The sequence below is a fragment of the Thermobia domestica genome, chromosome 5 (assembly GCF_964235325.1).
Source record: "Thermobia domestica chromosome 5, izTheDome1.hap1.1, whole genome shotgun sequence".
Taxonomy (NCBI): domain Eukaryota; kingdom Metazoa; phylum Arthropoda; class Insecta; order Zygentoma; family Lepismatidae; genus Thermobia; species Thermobia domestica.
In genome coordinates this window covers 175,263,926-175,283,550 of record NC_137458.1, presented here as the reverse complement: position 1 = coordinate 175,283,550, position 19,625 = coordinate 175,263,926, and the positions used below count along the sequence as shown (strand labels likewise).

General features: G+C 34.0%; 1 protein-coding gene across 2 annotated transcripts in view; it reads left to right on the top strand.

Moving 5' to 3' along the window:
• Positions 1-19,625, top strand: part of LOC145686290 (uncharacterized) — a 72,498-nt gene that overhangs the window by 27,723 nt on the left and 25,150 nt on the right. For both annotated transcript variants that reach the window (XM_081759427.1, XM_081759428.1), the window contains 2 exons: positions 10,510-10,638; positions 12,955-13,494. In XM_081759427.1, the coding sequence (XP_081615553.1) occupies positions 10,510-10,638; positions 12,955-13,494 (669 nt within the window). The remainder of the gene's footprint in view (positions 1-10,509; positions 10,639-12,954; positions 13,495-19,625) is intronic.

Below are 19,625 nucleotides of genomic sequence, written 5' to 3'. Positions count from 1 at the left end.
ATACTCAATTAGATGTTATCTACTTTGATCTCTCGAAGGCCTTTGATTCTGTCAGTCACATTCATCTTCTTCATAAACTTTCCAATAGATTTAATGTACATGGCAAATTTCTCTCTCTAATCACAAGCTACTTGAAGGACCGTAAACAGAGAGTTGTTCTTTCAGGGGCGACTTCTAACCCCCAACCCGTGATCTCAGGGGTGCCTCAGGGGAGTGTACTTGGGCCTCTACTGTTTGTCCTGTATATGGATGATCTCTACACGCACTTATCAGCTCAACCTAGTGGCCTTCTGCTTTTTGCTGACGATTGTAAGTTATGCAGAGAAATATCGTGTCTCCATGACACAATTGCTCTACAGGAAGACATAAATTACCTTACAGGCTGGTGTGAAATGTGGCACTTGAAACTCAACAGTAAGAAATGTGACAGTATTACTATTACTTTGAAAAAGTCTCCTGTTCCCTCCACATACCATATCAACGATTCCCCTATCACACATTCTGCTAGTCATAACGATCTTGGTGTCATCTTTGATTCAAAACTCACCTTCTCTGACCACATCTCCTCAATACTAAAGAATTCGATGCGCATGTTGGGACTTCTTTATCGATTCACCGAACTATGCACTGTTTCTTCATTAGCAACTTTTTATAAGACTTTAATAGCGCCCAAGATCGAATACTGCTCTTCCATATGGGCCATGGCAGCACCTACATATCTCTCCAGACTTGATTCTGTTCTCAATTTCTTCATTGCTATAGTCCGATTTCGTGTTCCTGCACTTCGAATATTATCTAAGAAGGAGCTCTTGCGACATCTTAATATTCAGACTCCTGAAGTACGCAGAAATATCTCTGACCTGAAATATCTACATAAAATAGTTAATGGAACCTTAAGATCGGAAATATTACTTCAGGAACTATCCTTACGTGTCCTTTCCCGCATCACTCGGAATACCCACCTATTCCATCTTGCCCGTCCTAGGTTGGCTGTTATACAGAGGTCTCTTTTTTATAGAATACCAAACAGTTATAATCAAGTAACAACTGATGTGGACATTTTTTTCGAGCTACCCAGTGTTTGAAAGAGCAATTAAACGAGCTTTGACGGAATAGTCTTACTTTTACACTCTTTTTTTTCTATGTTGTTGTTATTGTTGTCTTGTTTTTTTTTCTTTCTTTTGTTAGCATGTCCCTGTGTAAAATGGCAAAGTTATGCTGTATCTGGGAAATTGTTCAATAAATAAATAAATAAATAAAAGGGAAATGTCTCGATCTGTGACTAATTTCTAATAGTTAACAGACGCCGCTCCACTGCTTGCGTTGCCTGTCTGCGTGACACCAATAGATGATACTAACGTGCAGTTTGCAGATTTAAAACTATGGTAACGATTCAATTACAACTTAAGACCTGCATTGTTCCAATTTAATTACTTCAAGTGAGTTAGAAGGTAGGATTTAGATTTTGTGGGCTTCTGGCATTTAGGGCCATTTAGCCCGTCACGTATGAGGGATGACGTCCCTCGGCAAGCACAGTATCCAGGGAGAGGGAAGGAAGGAAGCAGCCTGAGACCTATAAGTTAGGTACCACCCCAGCTTTTGCCTGGTGTGAATGAGGAAAACCCAGGAAACCCTCATTCAGGATGGCTGGTCTGAAAAACCTGTTTACCCTTTTTCGACCGAGTGCCCCCACCGGAATCATACCCGAGACCGCTCGCACTGAAGAAGAGAGCCTTAGCGTTAATTAATTCAAAATAGAACAAGGGTCATAGCCACGTTTTAGATTTAAGTACTCATATTTGTGTATTTGTACAATAATATATTATAACAATTTAGTTGCAACTGATATTATATTGTTGCAGTTTAATCTTTTGAAAATGTTTATTAAAACAGCCGTATTAAACGAAATAAGGTTGCATTAACTTGTATATAGTGCACAGATATTTCAAGCAAAATGTAATGTAGTAATTCAGGAACATGAACAAAGTATATAAACTACAGACAGTTATTACTGTTTACCTGTGTAATGCAATATTTGTGTAACCGTAAGTTAATTGATGGACAAGCAAACACAGGAACAATAACAGAGAAAGTTAAATGTAACATATTGCTTAACGACCTTTGAGTTAAGCTATATTTTAACGTATAGCGTACAGCGAGCCGAAAGCTTGGGGGAACCATTAGTTACGATAAAGCAATAAGTGCTATCAATATATTTATATATAAGTGGAGGTAATAACCGAATTTATATCTTATCGTCTATGAGTGCGAATTCAGTTGTATACAAAGACTGAAAAGTTGCATAACTAGACCGTATCGAACCTGAGTTTCCGGCATACCATGCGGTGCGTTAATCATATTTATATAGTTACCTTTATATTTTTCTTTCTTTCATTCCAAATTCTTTTTTGTTCGTCTTGACTTCAGTTCTATCTTGTTTGCTTCATTTTGTTAAGCGATATTTCCTAAAACCCAGATACTTTCAATACTCTTGAGAAGAAAGTGGAAAGTTTTGTATAATTCCCAAATAATACTACACTAAAAACTTACAATTTCAGGGTTATAACCATGCTTTTTAAAAATACTGGTGGAACAACTAGCTAAAATGCCCGTTTTTCACACGGGAAGAATAGGTTTATAGAAAATATTTGAACCGTCCCCCTACCGCTTTCTCCTCGTAAGATGCATATTTGACTAAAAATGAATTTGTAAAAGCCTAGCTCGACTCAAGTGCTATATTCAGTACTTCATTTCAAACACTGCAGCCGTTATTCTTTGTGAAAAATTTAAATTCTCTTCCCCTTTTAGGATACATATTTCAGTCAAAATGTAATGATTAAAATCCAGCCCAACGCAGCTGTTACTATGTTCCAAAATTCATTTTAAACGATTTAACAGTTTCCTCACTTTCGCCATGTGAATTTAAAATACTGTAGAAATTGTTTCACCTTCCTTTTCCACTTAGAAGCAGAATTTTTGAAAACACTGTGACATGTGTCGCATTGTTTTTATACTTTCGTAATTATTTCTAATGAGGACTTTATATACCAAGTTACATCTCCGTAACACGAGGAACTCGTAAGTACTATGTTTCCGGAATAAATGTTGAACCCCCTTCCTCCTCAGGATATACATTGTGATGAAAATAGGATATACATTATAATGAAAATAGCATAACACATGCCTGACTGAGCCAAATGCGAACTTTGTTCTAAAATACATTTTAAACGGTTCAACCGTTTTCCTATGATGAAGCAGACAACATTGATGCCATTTTTATATGTTGAGAAAAACATAATAAAACTTATCCTCCTCCCGTCCTGCTCCTAGATGCTGAATTCTCGAAAACTCAGGGGCACGTGTCCACTTACTTTAGTAAGGAGTCTGTATACTGAGTTTCACTACCCCTAGTTTGATAAGCTTCTGAAATAATCTATTTTGGCATAAATTTTGAACCCCTTTCCCTCTTTACGATGCGCATTTTAATTAAAGAAACGATAAAAATCCAGTTAAAGATAGGTACCAACTATGTTCAAAAATTCACTTCAAACGATTCAGCCATTTCTCTGTAATGATTAGTATATTCGTGAACCTGAATTCTAATATCCTAACTTGCTTGTAAGATTCATTATGTAGGAACCATATTACTCTGAAACAATGATATGTAGACAGACCTTATGTTAGTTCTGTGTAATTTCTTGACCTGCTTTCGATAAATTCCACACTTTTCAGGATAGACAATCGTCAAATTAATTTTTCTTTCGTTTAGGAAACCTCAAAGCAAGCAAACAAAAACTAACTCTGTGGTTTGTGGAATTCCGAAGATTCAATGCCGCATTTACAAAAAACCTTCACTGACTTCTATCCGTAGCCAACTAGACCCAGCTTCTACTTTGTATTCGTATGTCTGTGAGATCTTTCTTAATATTTTTCTCCTATTTATGCCTAGGTCTTTCTAATGTTTTTTTTTTTTTTTTTTTTCGATTGGGTTTCCAGTTAAAATTTCGAAAGTATTCAAACTTTCTTCCATTATGGCTGCATGCTCTGTCCACTTGAGTCTGCTACACGTAATAGCACTGGCAATGTTAAGTGAATGGTATAACTTACTAGGGTTGTAAGTGAGTGCACTCATTTGAGCTAGCTCACTTGAGCGCGCTCCTTTTTCGTGAGTTTTATCATAGCTAAATCATTTTGAAAGCGTGAGTTGAGATTCACTTGAAATAATAGGTGAGTTTTAGAATAGAAACATGCTCAATTTGACGCTCAACACTGGATATTATTATTTTCACAAAATAATGTATTTGTTCATTTGTAAGTTTGTTGTTGTCCGGTCTCTAAGAAAAGAATTTAAATAATAATTTGTCATTAAACGAATGGTGCAGATTAGGGAGGCTAGCGTTAGAAATAGCTCGAGGCGACTGGAAGTACGTCTGTTTCACGTGATATTTATTTAATTGGCGAGATTTATCATATTTTTTTTAAAGTTGGTAAAAAATTGTAACATGGTAGTTACAGACGAACCAAAAACAGAAAAAAATGTCTTGCCGTACGTATGATAGGTAGGTTATTTTATTTTAAAGAAATCACAGAACAAGAGGTTGTTGTAACCTGGAAGTCTGACATTTTTTCCTTCGTTGTAAACTTGAAGCTTTTGGCGTCTTCTGTTTTTTCCTTTTATTTATTTATTTTTTTTTTATTTTTTATTTTATTTTATTTTTTTTTATAGAGAGAGAGAGAGAGAAATAAATTATACAATCTGATTTCGTTGTCTACTTTCCAGCAATGATAGGAGAGAAAAAAGTATAGCGATCGTGGAAAAATCAAATTCAAAAATTTTAACAGATTTACACGTTTTATAGTCCCTATATTCCGAAAAATTGCTTTTAGAATGTATATCTATCAGTTCGCTCTTTCCGATGTATGTATATTTGCCTAGATGCCATTTTGTTCAACATATCTGCACCAAATTTGAAACGTAAGCTCTTTACAAGATATCCCAGTAGGGTTTTTCGAATTTTCTTCCTACCTCCAAAAATAATGGTAGTTTACTGAACATATAAACAAAGATTTGTTATTTTCTGAAAAACTGCTCTAATGATTCTATTTATATTGTATACATGAATACTTCATTAACAACCCTATACAATGGTATAAGCTATTTTACTGGGAAAGACCCAGAAGTAGTAGTTACTCTTAGGGGTGTGTTATTTTCAGATTATTTTGTCAAACACGACTAATTTCATTAATAAATATTTAGTATAAATATAAAGTAATATTTTGACAATATGACAACTCGTTTGTTCTGAAAATGATCCATAAGGAATAGCTTAAACTTAGGATGAGTTTTTCCAGACGACTTTTTCAAAAACGACTCAGGCGATTTTTTCATATTTCATAAATAAATATTTAACTAGGAACATGGGGAACTAACAGAAGGAACTAACTCGTTTGGCCTTTAAAAATCCAGAACGTGCAGTTTATTGTTGGGAGGTGAGTTTTTCTGGCACAATTTTCTCAAAAATAAATAAGAAATGATTTTGTTCATATTTCATGAATTCTACAATAGTGTTAGAGTTTAAGGAAAAGGAAATGTCCAAATATATCAATCAATATAAATTTTAATGTATAGCTTTCAGAACAAAAAAAGAGTAAAAATAAATTTTGTAGTACTAAAGGATATCATTCGTTTCTAGTGATAATTAAAAGCTTTTATTTTACTAAAAGAAATAGTTATATAGAAGTATTTGCGTGCTGTGTGTATATAGCAAAATACAGTGTTAATTAGCATATTATTGTCTTTTCCTAACAATGATACACATACTCTTTACGCACATATTACTTGTAAATGTTTCACTAATAACCTAACAATATGGCATAACTAATTTTTTTCTGAAAAATCTATAAGGAATAAGTGATAACAATAATCTATAAACAAATATTTCATTAATATCCGTAATAAATGGCATAAATAATATCTTGAAAAATTGGAACGGGTAAGTAGATTACTTTTGGAGTGAATTTTCTTCGGACGAAACTTTCCGAGAACGTCGTATAATTTTGTTCGTGTTCATAAATAAAGGTCTCAGTAATAACTGCAGCATAATTTAGCTGGTTTCGCTTAAAAAATTGAGCGAGAAAATTTTCTAGCACTCTGCCTTTTACTATTGAAGCTTTTTCTGCTTTTTCGTATATTTGCTTACTGGTCGTTCTACAAGACGACGCTTATAGATTATTAAAGTGTTCATTTCCTTAAATGATAAGATTCCTTAAATTCTAAACTTTAATTTGTGTAAATCAACACTCATTGGGTAATTATATCCTTACTTTATGATCTTAGGAGCAATATGATGTAAGTTACAATTTATTCTTGTGGGATGAGAAAATATGTAATACGTTTAATGTTTTATCTGCGGATATTGAGCATTTTTTCTACACTGAGGATTTGATCTTCTGTTATTCTTTGTAAGCTGGTTTTACTTACTTCACGCTTTGTTGTGTCTCCTACCCCATCACAGACCATCTTCCCATGCCAAGAAGAAAAAAAAAGTTTCTAGTCCAAAATCTGTTTTGGAGCCTCGAATTTATTTATTTTTTAATTTAATTTAATTTTATTTTTTTTATTTATTTTTTTTAAGTTCTTATATTGTCTGCCACTTCCATACGAACAGGAAATAATGAGCATTCTGAGACTTCGTCCTACTTATTGTACTTATTCCTAATTCAATTATAATAATCAGTTTCGTGTTTTCTAATACTCTATTAATTTCTTACTTTCTTACTTCTTTTAATGCTTTGTTTTATTTTTATTGGTTCTGGTAATCAATTTTATTTAATTTTCAAATTTAACTTTTTATTTGAAAAGTGTAAGCTTATTCTAATGTGTAAATCATTCAACATTAAATAAATTATAAATTAAAACAATGTGTTTTGTGATGCTTCAACTTGGTTGAGTATTTAGTTCAGGAACAAATGGTTGAGAGGAGCATAAACATGCATTTTGCGTGCAATTTTTCAAAATTCACAACTTCGGTCACAGTTAAATATCAAAGTTGAAATTTCTGCTGTAGTTTTCTCTTATTATCTGTTATTCCATATTCTACCTGAGATATTATACATCATTCTAATTTTAATATATCATGAAAAGTTTAGGAAAAATTGTGTTACTGTTGTTACTCTAGCCATGGTAACTATAGTATATGAAATTATAATAAAAAATTTTCAGCTATTAGGCCTCAATTAGAACTTCTCATGCTAAGAGACAAAATTAAAGAAGAGAAAATGATAAAGAAAATATTTGTTGTAATGTTTCTGAATAACTCAGTCCTAAGATATGGAAGTCTACGCTAACTTGTGCCAAGTCAACTTATTGGCACGGAGTGCTCAACGAAAATTACCGTCATTCACAACTGGCTGGAATTAATTTTTCTGAAAGAAGAGCATTTTTGTGCTGCCAGTATAAATGATGATAGATATAAAGTCTGTAAAAATTAAAAATAGTGAAGCAACCCTCATTGATGCCAAGCAACTTCAATATGGATTGACCCATTTTTAATAATTTATTCTGATACTTGAAACCTTGCATAATGTAGACGGATTTCATCTTGTCGTACAGATTAATAATTGCCCAGCACGCAAAGTAGAGTTGCAAAATAGTGTTTATTTTTGGCCAAACAATCCCTTGATGCTTTAAATATCAATTCGCTAAACATGCAGAGCAAGGATGTTTGTTTCATCATAACACAGAGAGAGGTAGGGTTTGAGGTAGCAAAGGCATGCGAGTGGCATAATGTAAAAGCACCGAATGAACAGGGGCGGGCACTATTGAAAGTCACACAGATTTAGAATACTTCAAAAAAGTGCTTATGGTATGTAGGGTATATAAAATATATGGAATGTTTCTCTTATGGAGGCACATATGGAGAGGTTGCGTTCTACCTTATTACAGATTTGTCAGTTGTATAAATGAGTTCCTTGGACATTATTCTTTCGTTGTAAAGTAATGTATTTCACCCCAATATTTCCAATTGTAGTCCGGACCATTCTCAGTCTGCATCATTGTAAATATTTTAGTTATTAAATCATCAGAGCGTGTTTTCCTTATGTTGAATTGAGCGTGAGTTGAGCGCTCTTCATTTTAAAAGCCTGAATTTGAGCGTGATTTAACTCACGTTGTACTCTGAGTTTTAGGTGAGCTAAGCTGGTTTCAAAAGTGAGCACTTACAACCCTGTAAATCACCCAATTCCTCGTTTTGAAGTTTCTGCCATTCCCATTCTCGTCCGTCTTGAACCCGAATATTCACGTCAATACTTTCAGTCTACATTCCTCTCTCAAAGTAAGCGATCATATTCCGCAACCATACAGCACAACAGACGTAATTATTGTTTTATATATTTTAAGGTTCGCAAATAATAATAATAATAATAATAATAATAATAATAATAATAATAATAATAATAATAATAATAATAATAATAATAATAATAATAATAGTAATTACAACTAATACTACGAAGAAGAAGAAAAGTCCCATGGAAACTTTATAAATAGACTATATACAGAGGAATGAAGTGTCCGAACGAAAATAAAATAATTTAAGTTCTGTTATAAATTAAAAGAACGAATCTTTTAAAACAAACGAATTACGATTACTGCTTCTATTATCTATATTAGACGTAATATAGGTACAATACTAAATATAACTATTGAAAATATAAAACTTATAATAAAACTTATAATAAAATAACTAGGAAAAATAGGTAATAATCAGTGATTATAATAATTACGAAAGCAAATATAAAATTTACATGTAATGACGATAATCAAAATCTGGCATCAAATTATCATCAACAAATTATTATATTGTCAAAAGCTGATAAGAAAAGCTTTCTCGTGTGTATAATAAAGGATTTCAGGATAGGGGAGTAAACTGAAAACAAAATAAATTAAAAAGTCCTACTTTTCTATCTTTCCAAATACCTCGTGATCAAACTAGTATATGTCGAGCAAATAGCAGTTCTCATCAACAATGGCAGAAGAGAAAAAATATGCCTCGAAAAGTTACATCATCAAAAACTGATAATGGAGAGATATATATGTAAAGAAAATTTTCACTAAACTGTACTGTTCAATAGAGCAGGGCATTCTCCTCAATATATGAAAAGACACTGAAGTGAAATACGCCTGTTTCTGATGTACTTGGTTCCATGTAAAAGAAATAGTGAACTGGAGTTGTTATTTTTATACCATCAGTTTAATTCAATTTATCGTAATATAATGAGAAAAACAGGAAACAACCACCACTTTAATACTTGAGGTCCACTGTTGCGAGAAATAAACTACTATGAGTACAGTGGGTAGAAAAATTGGATACTCCTATATATTTGTTCTCAAACGCATCGGAGTGAGAGACCGATATAAATACTGGGTGCTTTGTTATTTTTAAAATAGTGAAATATGACTTAAGTAGCTGGATCCATGTTAAATTACTGACAAAAAATAATAAATAAATATATAAAATTTTGAAGGATGGTAGCTACTTTTGTTATAGACTTTCATTTTGTCTACGCATTTACAGACGACCAATTTATTGTTTGGAAAATTTTCTTTTTGTGGACTCCTGTGTTATTTCCAATAAAGTCAACTTAAAGGAAAAGTGGAATATTTGTAATAAACTAATGGTCATGCCATTAGGACATTGAAAAAGAGTTATAGCAGATAAGGACTTTCTAGCAGGGCGGATCCAAGACGATCTTCTGGAAGAAACGCGGGCGAAAGGGCTACTTAGGGTAACTTTATTTATGAACGGACCCTGACTTTGCAGTGGTGCTTGTACCTTCACCTTTTTTTCTTTCTTTTTTTTTAATCTGGACAATGTACAGTCATGTTAAAAAATTCTTTAAAATTCCCTCCTACACTCATCCTCCTTTTCTCTATGTGAAGTTTTCTTGCACCTGTAGTTAACAGAATTTTGTTTCACTATATTGCTAGAAGTCTTCCAAAGAGAAGCGAAGGCTACGTCACTTTGGAAAACTTTTAACAATATTTTGAATCGAAACACTTTTAATTATGTATGCAAATAAACTGATAAAGGTGTATAATAAATAGCAGTCTACCCATTTCCTATTGGAGAAAAATGTTTCATTGTATGAAGGTTTCTTCGCTGATCTATTGGCTAGTGTATGTTAGTTCCTAGATTGCTGTGTATGAGGCATATTTAAACGCAGTGCACACACACTGGAGTTAGGGAACATATGGGAAAGTACAAGAGCCCTTCATGCATTTGAGATATTTGTAAATGATTTAGAAATTGTAAGTGACGACATTATGAAAGTAGTTTGCCACTTAAAAAAAAAAATTAAGACAGGACAGTTTTGTATTTTTTATTATTTTTTTAAATACTGAGGTTGGTTTTCTTAGAACGTCTTGTGTATGTGTATATGTATATGGCTTGAATTTGTCCTCCAAGTAATCTGTTCAAAAGATCTCATTATGTTTGTTTTGTATTTTAGCAGGATGACGAAAACGCTACAGATGCCTCAGGGAGTGGTGTTCAGAAGCTTTCTGAAATGGATATGAATCAACTGGTTCATCAGTATGCTGAATTTGAAAATATGTATCACATGACAGACAAACATTTGGTAAGGATTCGATTACTTCAGATAGAGCCCTCCCGTGGCTGTCTGATTAGAATACGTATCTTCAGCACGGGAGAAAGTATTTCGATTTCCGCTAAGTAGTAAGTGAAGTTCGTGGTCGGATGTCACGTTAAACTGTAGATTCACTTCCGATAGCTTCGGTTCTGAAAACGGATGTTAAATTCCGAAAAAACAGTCTTCTTGTAAGTAAGTTAATAGGAAAACTGATCATATTATATCTGTATACTTATCCGTGATATTATTTCACAAAATCTCCTCTTTTCTTCACCGGTCAAGATGTATGATGGAAAAACTAACGCCAAAAATCCACATTCTATTAAATACACAGAAATTATAATATTTTCAGAAGAAAAGAGACAAAGAATATTTTCATTGTAATATCATCAGCAGAATAAATTACAATATTATAACTGAAGGAATGAAGATTGATGAACATTTGTGTTCTGTGAGCGCATCGTTGTTTGTTTTTCAGTTATGTTATAATTTTTTGTGTTTCTTTTCTTTGGTCAAATCAGTTACGAGAGTGCTTTCTGGACAGGAATTATTCTCTATTTTCTTGTAAAGATGTTATAATTTATGTACTTTTAATATTGACTAATTGGGTGTGTGAGTTCTTGCAATAGATTGTCATCATACCAGGCTTCATTTTTTTTCTTTCTTTCTTTTTCACGTATGCAGTGAAATTATATATCTATCGAAGAGCTCAATGTGTTTCCTTCTTCGGTCACGGTGATGGGAACAAAAGAGTTCGTCAAATAATTCAACTGTATAAATATACAGGCATAATAAAAGCTAGTTTTACTCTTAAGTTAATAATAATAATAATAATAATGTACCTGACATTTTTCGTATTACATCATTTATTATTTTAAGGGTAAGAAAGTAAGCCTTTCTGCCGAGTATTTTTCATTTTATTACGTGTAAACGAACAGAAAAAGTAGTTACAAAACATCCAGATTTACAATCTTAAAATACAGTCGGGTGCTTTGCATCCACTTCTTTGTTAATTAATTTTCCATCATTTTCTTCCTCTTCCTTCTGTCCATCGAATAAATGCGAAACTACTTATTGTGCATTATTTGTTTGTTTTTTTGTTTAGTGAGAGAGTACAAGAACTCTTAATCTATTTGAGATATTCATAAATGATTTAGAAATTGTACTTTACTACTAATTCACCCTACCCTTGTAAACACCTTTGCACACTGCAGTAGAATTGTGTTTTTTTTCATTTCCATTCAAGCATTGTTAAATTTAATCGCGATCTCGTTCTTATTTACTTTACATTACTCTTTAAGTGTGGGACTGACTTGCAAAGATCTAAATTCTACGATTTGATTTTTCTGTTTTTCTCCGACTGCTAGTCCTGCTATTTTTTGTGGTGACTCAATGCCGTTTAGCTTGAAATCTTTACTCTACAAATCCACATAACTTATACTTAGCTCCATTTCAGCGAAATCGAATCTCTAATGAAAATTCTTGTATCACTTCCTTCTCCTCTACTTATAAATTTAAACTTTCAAGGACTGTTTAGCAAGATGGTGTGCATCAGATACTATTTTGTTCTTTAATTTTTCTTTATTTCCTAGTCCTTTCTCTGCCGATATGATAAGCATTGAGCGAAAGTATTTATAGTGTGTTTTTTTTTTCTTTCTTTAAATGTTGTATTGTTTTAATTATTTTCTGGTAATTGTTATACCGACAGACTATTGAATTACAACCATGGTCATCTTTTTGCTATTCGTACAGCAGCTATCCCCACTGGTTTTCAGTGCCGAGATCTATGATCACTCTTTTGTATTAGATAGTCGGTTCTTCCACCATGAGCTCGTACGAATTGCTGAATGCAACTCTTGCCCCAACAATCTTTTGCATATTTTTGCAGTTTTCTTGTCTGTTCGTCATGTGCTCCTTTTGGCACCAATATTGATACACTTTCACTACGGCCGATCTCAACCACTCCATTAATGTAACCATCAGGTACTAGAGGGACACCATGATCTGATCTCCGCCGAAAACGGATAAATATTGACATATATCTGTCACACGGAACTTTTATAATAACTAATTCCTGACGCCTTTAGCTATGCATTACTAGTGCGCGCTCCGACATCGCAAAGGCAGCAAAGTCGAATGCACTATGCTGAGATTTGATAATGGTTCATGGACTATATATATATGTTTTCACATGTAATATATTTATGTTTGTGTGTTTTTCGTTCGTTGGTTACTTATTAATGCAGTACAATTATACCTATATCCAAATTTCACACATTTGAGCATAATTTATTTGCTTTTCAGAATAATACTGTTTATGAACGGACTATTGATGTATGGAAAAACATTTTAAGCAGTTCTAAAGATGACGCCATTGTGACTTGTGTTATGCGTGTACTAAATGCTTGTAATGATGTAACAAGCTTAGTGTGCACAAATGCTAGTACTTTAAAGAGAGAACCATCATGCTTGCGGCCCATATTCTTGCTGAGTGCCTGGGGGATTATGATTGGAGTGTGGTATTTGTGTAGGTTGCATAGAAATCGAAATGTTTGTAGGCTTGAAATTCGAATGGGTAATATGTGTTTGGGAAAATACGAAAACAGTTTATGTTGTGGTATTTACAATACTTCGATATGGGAAACTGATCAAGTATATGACACGTATGTAAGAGATGCGAAAGAAGACTCGCTAGAAGATGTGGAGGAAGCAAACTGGGCTATTTCTTGTCCAATTTATCTCCAGATTCTAGAAGATATTAATCGTGTCTGTTTCGAAGATGAAAAAGTGAAAGAAGAGATCGATTTATTGCCAAGCAAATTGCAAAATATTGACTTGAATCTGGTAAGTACATCTTTAAATACAATCTTAATAATATCCCCAATATTACAGTAGGTTATTATTTAATTTCTTTTCACTTGTGTTAAATTTCTCTTCAACTATCAATATATATCAATTGTAATGGTTATGTTTTAATGAAGTATTAGCAAACCCGCACGACCTGCGCAAGCGCAGGACAATATTGTCTGATTTATTGAATATGATACAAAATTAAAAATATTTATGGCTAGCAAAGTAGTTTTAACAACACGTTAATAGTATCTTTAATTAAAAATTTCTCTATAATTACTCGAATCTAAGACGCACCCCGATTTCGCTGGGTTAAATTAAGGAAAAATAGTAATATGTTCCTTTTTACTATTACTAAAGCGCTCTTTGATATTGGTCATTTTCGGTTATTTTTATATATTCCTCTCCCCTCTCCATGTTGCGAAACACAGCATGATAAAAATTATCTAGGCCCGAATGTCATGTATGTTGAAAATTTAATCGAGATTGGTTGGGTGGTTCAAGAGTTAAGTTATATTTATTTTTATATATTAATCTCCCCTCCCCTCCCCTGGGTTCTACCGTCAACGTGAAAATATTGAAAAAAAAAAAACTTTCCAGGCTCGAACGTCATATATGTTGAAAATTTGATCGAGATCGGTCGGATGGTTCAAAAAATTAAGAGTCACAAATATAGTCACTTTCATTTTGGATTTGAAGTTTTTTGTTCACAGACACCGCTATTAATATATAGATTGTATTTTACAAATTCGGAATCCTTGAACTTTTGTATTTCTTTAATCTTACCTTTTTCTTTATTTGTTTCAAGTTTAATGTACCTTTTTATCCGAACGGTGTGTTCATCATCAAGGACCATATCCAGGACCTTGTTCGGGGTCCTGTTTTCTCGCACTTCTTCACTCCACCATTTAATTAATTTGTTATCATTACCGTCTCATTTAGCCCACACGACATAACCTTGGGACGTAAAACTCAAAAATTTCATTTCATTTTACACAACAATGACACTAGTTGTGGTAGTTCTACCGTATTGGTTCAGTTACAGGCATACTGACTGACTGACTGGACTATTTCTACTATATGGCACTAATTATTAAGTTCCTTGGATGTTACTCTTTCTTTGTGAATCTATAAATTTTACCCCTAAATCTACGAAATTGTGTCTTCACATTCTTAATCTGCACGAAAAGTTTTATTTACAAGATGACATTAAAAGAAGTGGTGCAGTAGAATAACATGGGGACCAAAATTTACGGGAAAAAGCTATTATGTCAGTATGAAATACCAGTGCATAAGGATCACATATACTCAAGGTGGATAGTCCTAATTAAAGTAATATGGTAAAAATAAAAAAAGAAAAATTAAGATTTTTTGTCTTATAAGCTCGCTTAAATGCAGTACTATACGTTGTATACACTCTAACACTTGCATGCACTTCACTATGCTTTCGAGCCCTACATTTCGCTTGTTATACACTCACTCTTTCTTCCATGCTTTCCACTGCGAAAATGGCTACTCAGTTACGAAACAAATTTCCTCGTCCAAGTATAACCCCCCCCCCCCCCCCAAAAAAAAACAAATATAATAAAAATTTTGTGGAAATTAAGAAAAAAGGAGGAAAAAAAACAGTATGTATGATATGTAGTGGCTCTCCTTGTTCAACTGCACGGAAGGAATTACTTGTTCATAATCATTTCATAGTAAGTACAGTAGTAGGATTATATGAATTAAAAGGAGAGTGAAAGTTTTTCTACCTGTATTTCACTTTTGGTTAGCTGTCAAAAATGTAAAATGTTGGTAATTGGCGTATTACGGTTCCTCACACAGACCAAGGGCAAGGAAATATAATGACTTTGAAAGATATTTGTTTTGTGTTGAATCAAAACTAGAAAAAATGTCTATTTACCTACGAATTAACACTTGTAGCTGTAGCCTGTAGGAATAGAGAAATGAATAATTTAGGTATGCTAAAGCTTAAGTTTTTAATTCATGTGCCATTAAAGTTCGTAATTTACATGCAAATAGCAGCATTACCGATAGTCTAATTGTCACAATTAAGCTACATATACCATGAAATATTTTAAGCAAAAATATCTTTATACCATTATTAAAGAAATTATTTAGTTGGATTCCCTACACTATTTTAAGTTCCATTGCATACTCAGAAAACATAACAAATACATTTGTTATTTGTGTAACATTTTTATATTCCACTTATAAAATCACTAAATTGTATATTCATCAAGTAAATTATTACAAGATCAGCTCACAAAAATATTCACCTTAAAAAAATAAAATAAAAAATATGTCAAAATTGTATTAGGTTTTTGACAATATCTTTGTTCCTACTACGACGAATCGCCATCTTAAGCACACAAGTGTACTAACGTAGTATACATCCTCGCACACTACACACTCTCAAACTTGTGAACTTGGACCTTTTGACGCACACTAGGTGACGTCAGTTCCGGAAATAAGCGTACTTCGAATGCGCACTTGTATCTTTTGGACACGGCCACAATCTCAAATTTGGTGAAGAACGGTTCAGGCATCTCGGTGATCCAGTTTTTCGCTGATTGTTCCTCAATCGTATGTCCGATCGGGACATGCCACCCTTCATTCAGCGCGCGCCTTCAAATCGCCATGTCGGTTCACACGTCTCGGAAGAGTACCGGGATAAGCTAACTCCTAACTCGAGTAAAGAGGAGCTTTGCTCCCAATTAATCTACTGAAACATAACTAGCAGCATGTATCGTAATTAACATGGAAATCAGTTTATTTTCATGTTTTAGTTGCTTTATATTCTTACTTATTACTAACTAGCATATATTACCCGCTTCGCTGGGTTGAAATGAAAATTTAAATGCACAACTCCGTATCTCATGTGTGGCATCGATTTAACCAGTATCGGAAAGATCATTGATCATCTCGGCGACCCTGAAAACCATGGATTCGACACTAATATTGGTCATTTTCGATCATTATATATATATATATATATATATATATATATATATATATATATATATATATATATATATATATATATATTTCCCTCTCCTCCAAGTTGCAGGGTTGAATTTGAATTTAAACGGGATCAAAAGTATCACTGTTCATCTAAGCGACCCAGAAAACTATAAATTCGACACTGATAGTGGCCATTTTCGATCATTTTTATATATATCTCTTTCTTCCCTCCCCCAATAGGCGGAGCTGATTTTGGATTTAAACCGGATCGGAAATGTCACTGTTCATCTGAATGATCCGGAAAACTTTGGATTAGACACTAATATTGGTCATTTTTGATTATTATTATATATAGCTCCCCCTCCCTTTCCTCCGAGCTGCGGCACACGGCATCAGAATTGTCACTGATAATCTCAGCTACTCCTAAAACTATGGATTCGACCCTAAAATTAGTCATTTTCGATCATTTTTAGATGTTTATCCCCCTTCCCTACGTTATACTCTCCCCCTCACCAACTATCAGACTGAACTTGGATTGAAACAGCATCAGAGGTGTCACTGTTTCTCTCATCGACTCCGAAAACTATGGATTCAACACTAATATTGGCCATTTTTGATCATTTTTAAATTTCTCTCTCTCCTCCTCCTCCTCCCCTACGTTGCTTCGTCAAAGTGAATAGCCTAAAGTAATCCCTGCCTCTAAACTCATGTATGTTGAAAATTTGATTGAGATCAGTCGGATGGTTCAAGAGTGATGAAGTCACAAAGGCAGTCATTTTAATTTTAATTTTTTTACATATATCTCTCCCTTCCCCCTCCTTTAGGGTGGCTCGTCAAACTGAAACTATAAAAAACACCCAAGGCCCAACCCTCATATATGCTGAAAATTTGATCAAAATTGTTTTTGTGGTTCAAAAGTTATTAGGTTTTATTAGTTTTTATTTATACGTCCCCCTCCCCTAGGATCTACCGTTAAAATGAAATTACAAGAATGTTTCCAAATCCGAACCTCATGTATCTTGAAAATTTGATTGAAATCGGTGGTGTAGTTCAAGAGTTATTAAGTTACAAAAATAGTCACTTTCAGTCTTATATAAATTGATTTTTATATATCTCCCCCTTCTTCTCCTCCTCTACGTTGCTCCGTCAAACTTAAATCACAAAAACAATCCCAGGCCTGAACCTCATCTGTGTTGAAAATTTGATCAAGATCGGTCGAGTGGTTCACGACTTATTAAGTTTTATTTATTTTTCTATATCCCCTCCCCCTCCCCTGCCCCTCAGTCCTACCATCAAAGTGAATAGCCTAAAACCAGCCCAGTCTCGAACCTCATCCATGTTTCAAATTTGATCGAGATGGGACAGGCGGTTCTGGAGATTTAGAGTCACAAACATAGTGATTTTCTATATATAGATTACTGCACTTATTTTAAAATAAAACTTACCTTGGCTTATTAAGCTAGGAGATTATAATATCCGCCACGATTATAATATGTGATGGCTCGATGCGCTGTAGCACAGCTATCACGTGAGCGTCTTCACTAGCCAGCGTTACTTGAGCGGGAAGCAGAGAACGAACAGGTGTTTCATGTAATTGGCGTTCGTTTTTTGTTAATATGTATATTTTGTGTTGTATTGTTGTGTGATATTTTGCTATACAATTCTTCTTTTACTACTACTACTACTCAAGGTCCGTCGACCCTACTGTTCCGCGCTTTTACAGGTCCCTTCATAACTAGCTGTTTCTGCGTAGCCACTTTCTCCAGCTGTAGTGTGACGTCACCGCGGTGAAGCAGGGACAAATATCGTAGGCTAAGCCAATGTTCCGCCATAGCGATTTGCAAAGGAAAACAAATTTTAAAATGCGATAAAAATAGACTACATACAGATACAATACGTACTTACTTTAGGATTGTGCAACACTTGATAAATAGCTTTGCATCCACTATCTTAAAAGCATCCTTCTTCCGAAGTTCCCGTGTTTTTCTATTCAAAAACCGAACTCTGAAGAATGTCCTAGCCTTGTCGAATAGTTTCAACATAGAAGTGTCTTTCTTAGGACATCAAATGGTCGGCCAATCACATTCCTTTTGTTTTCGGTGTTTTTTTCAAAATACATCTTATTTTTTGTTGCTTCCATCCACCGGGAAGAAGGTAAAATGAGACCACAACATAGCCTCACATTGCCACCATCTAACTTGGAAAGAATTGCAACTATGCTTAATCCTAAGACTTCAACTTTCAATATGATTTCGAAGTTTAAGTTTTTACTCATAGTCTTATCGGAATCTTCATACATGGACTGTTTCCACACATCTATCAAGCCTCGAATCATTGCCACCTGGACATTTCTGTGTCATTCCAAAATTAAGTAAGCCTGTTCGTCATAGGACACGCGCCTATTAACATTCATTTCATCAAATGTAAGCACTGAAAATTTCTTCACACTCCTTAAGTAGCGCCCTTGCTCCGTCAAAATTTTCAAAACTGGTGTAAGAACACCACGAGAAAATGGTTATTTTTGCATGCAATGTCGAAGTGTTGACACATTGGGTACGCGGATTAGAACATGTAACCGCAGATGATTGTATAATTTATCACTGTGGCGCGTTGTGTTAATGCACGAATAATATCTTAATCAGTTCATCTTAGTTTTTTCTTGCCATTTATTAGCATATTTACTTGACTCTGTATAAAACTTTTTCGTAATATATCCACCACCGGTTATTAACCACTCTATTGAAACGATCACAATATTATATTTTAGAACCTGTCTTTGAAATTAATTATTTATTATATTTGCTTTCCATTTCTTTTAACTTTGTTTGTAAATATAGACTATTATTTTGGCTTTGTACATACTGACAGAGTTTAGTTTTTCGTTGGGCCACGGTGGCTTAATGGTAGAGCGTTCACCTCTGGTGCATGCGTCCTTGGTTCGATCCCTGCGCGCCAAGTGAACTTTGTGGTGGACAAACACTGTGTGCGTGGGTTTTCTCGAGGTTCTCCTGTTTCCTCCCACTTTATTCCACTATTTCATTCATTTCTCATCATCACCGTATCCTTTAGACCAGCCGGCATAACCATGCGACGTAAAACTTAAAGATTTAATTTTGGTTTCTCGTTCTCTTCACGCTCTTCCTTTAGTTCATGCCCCT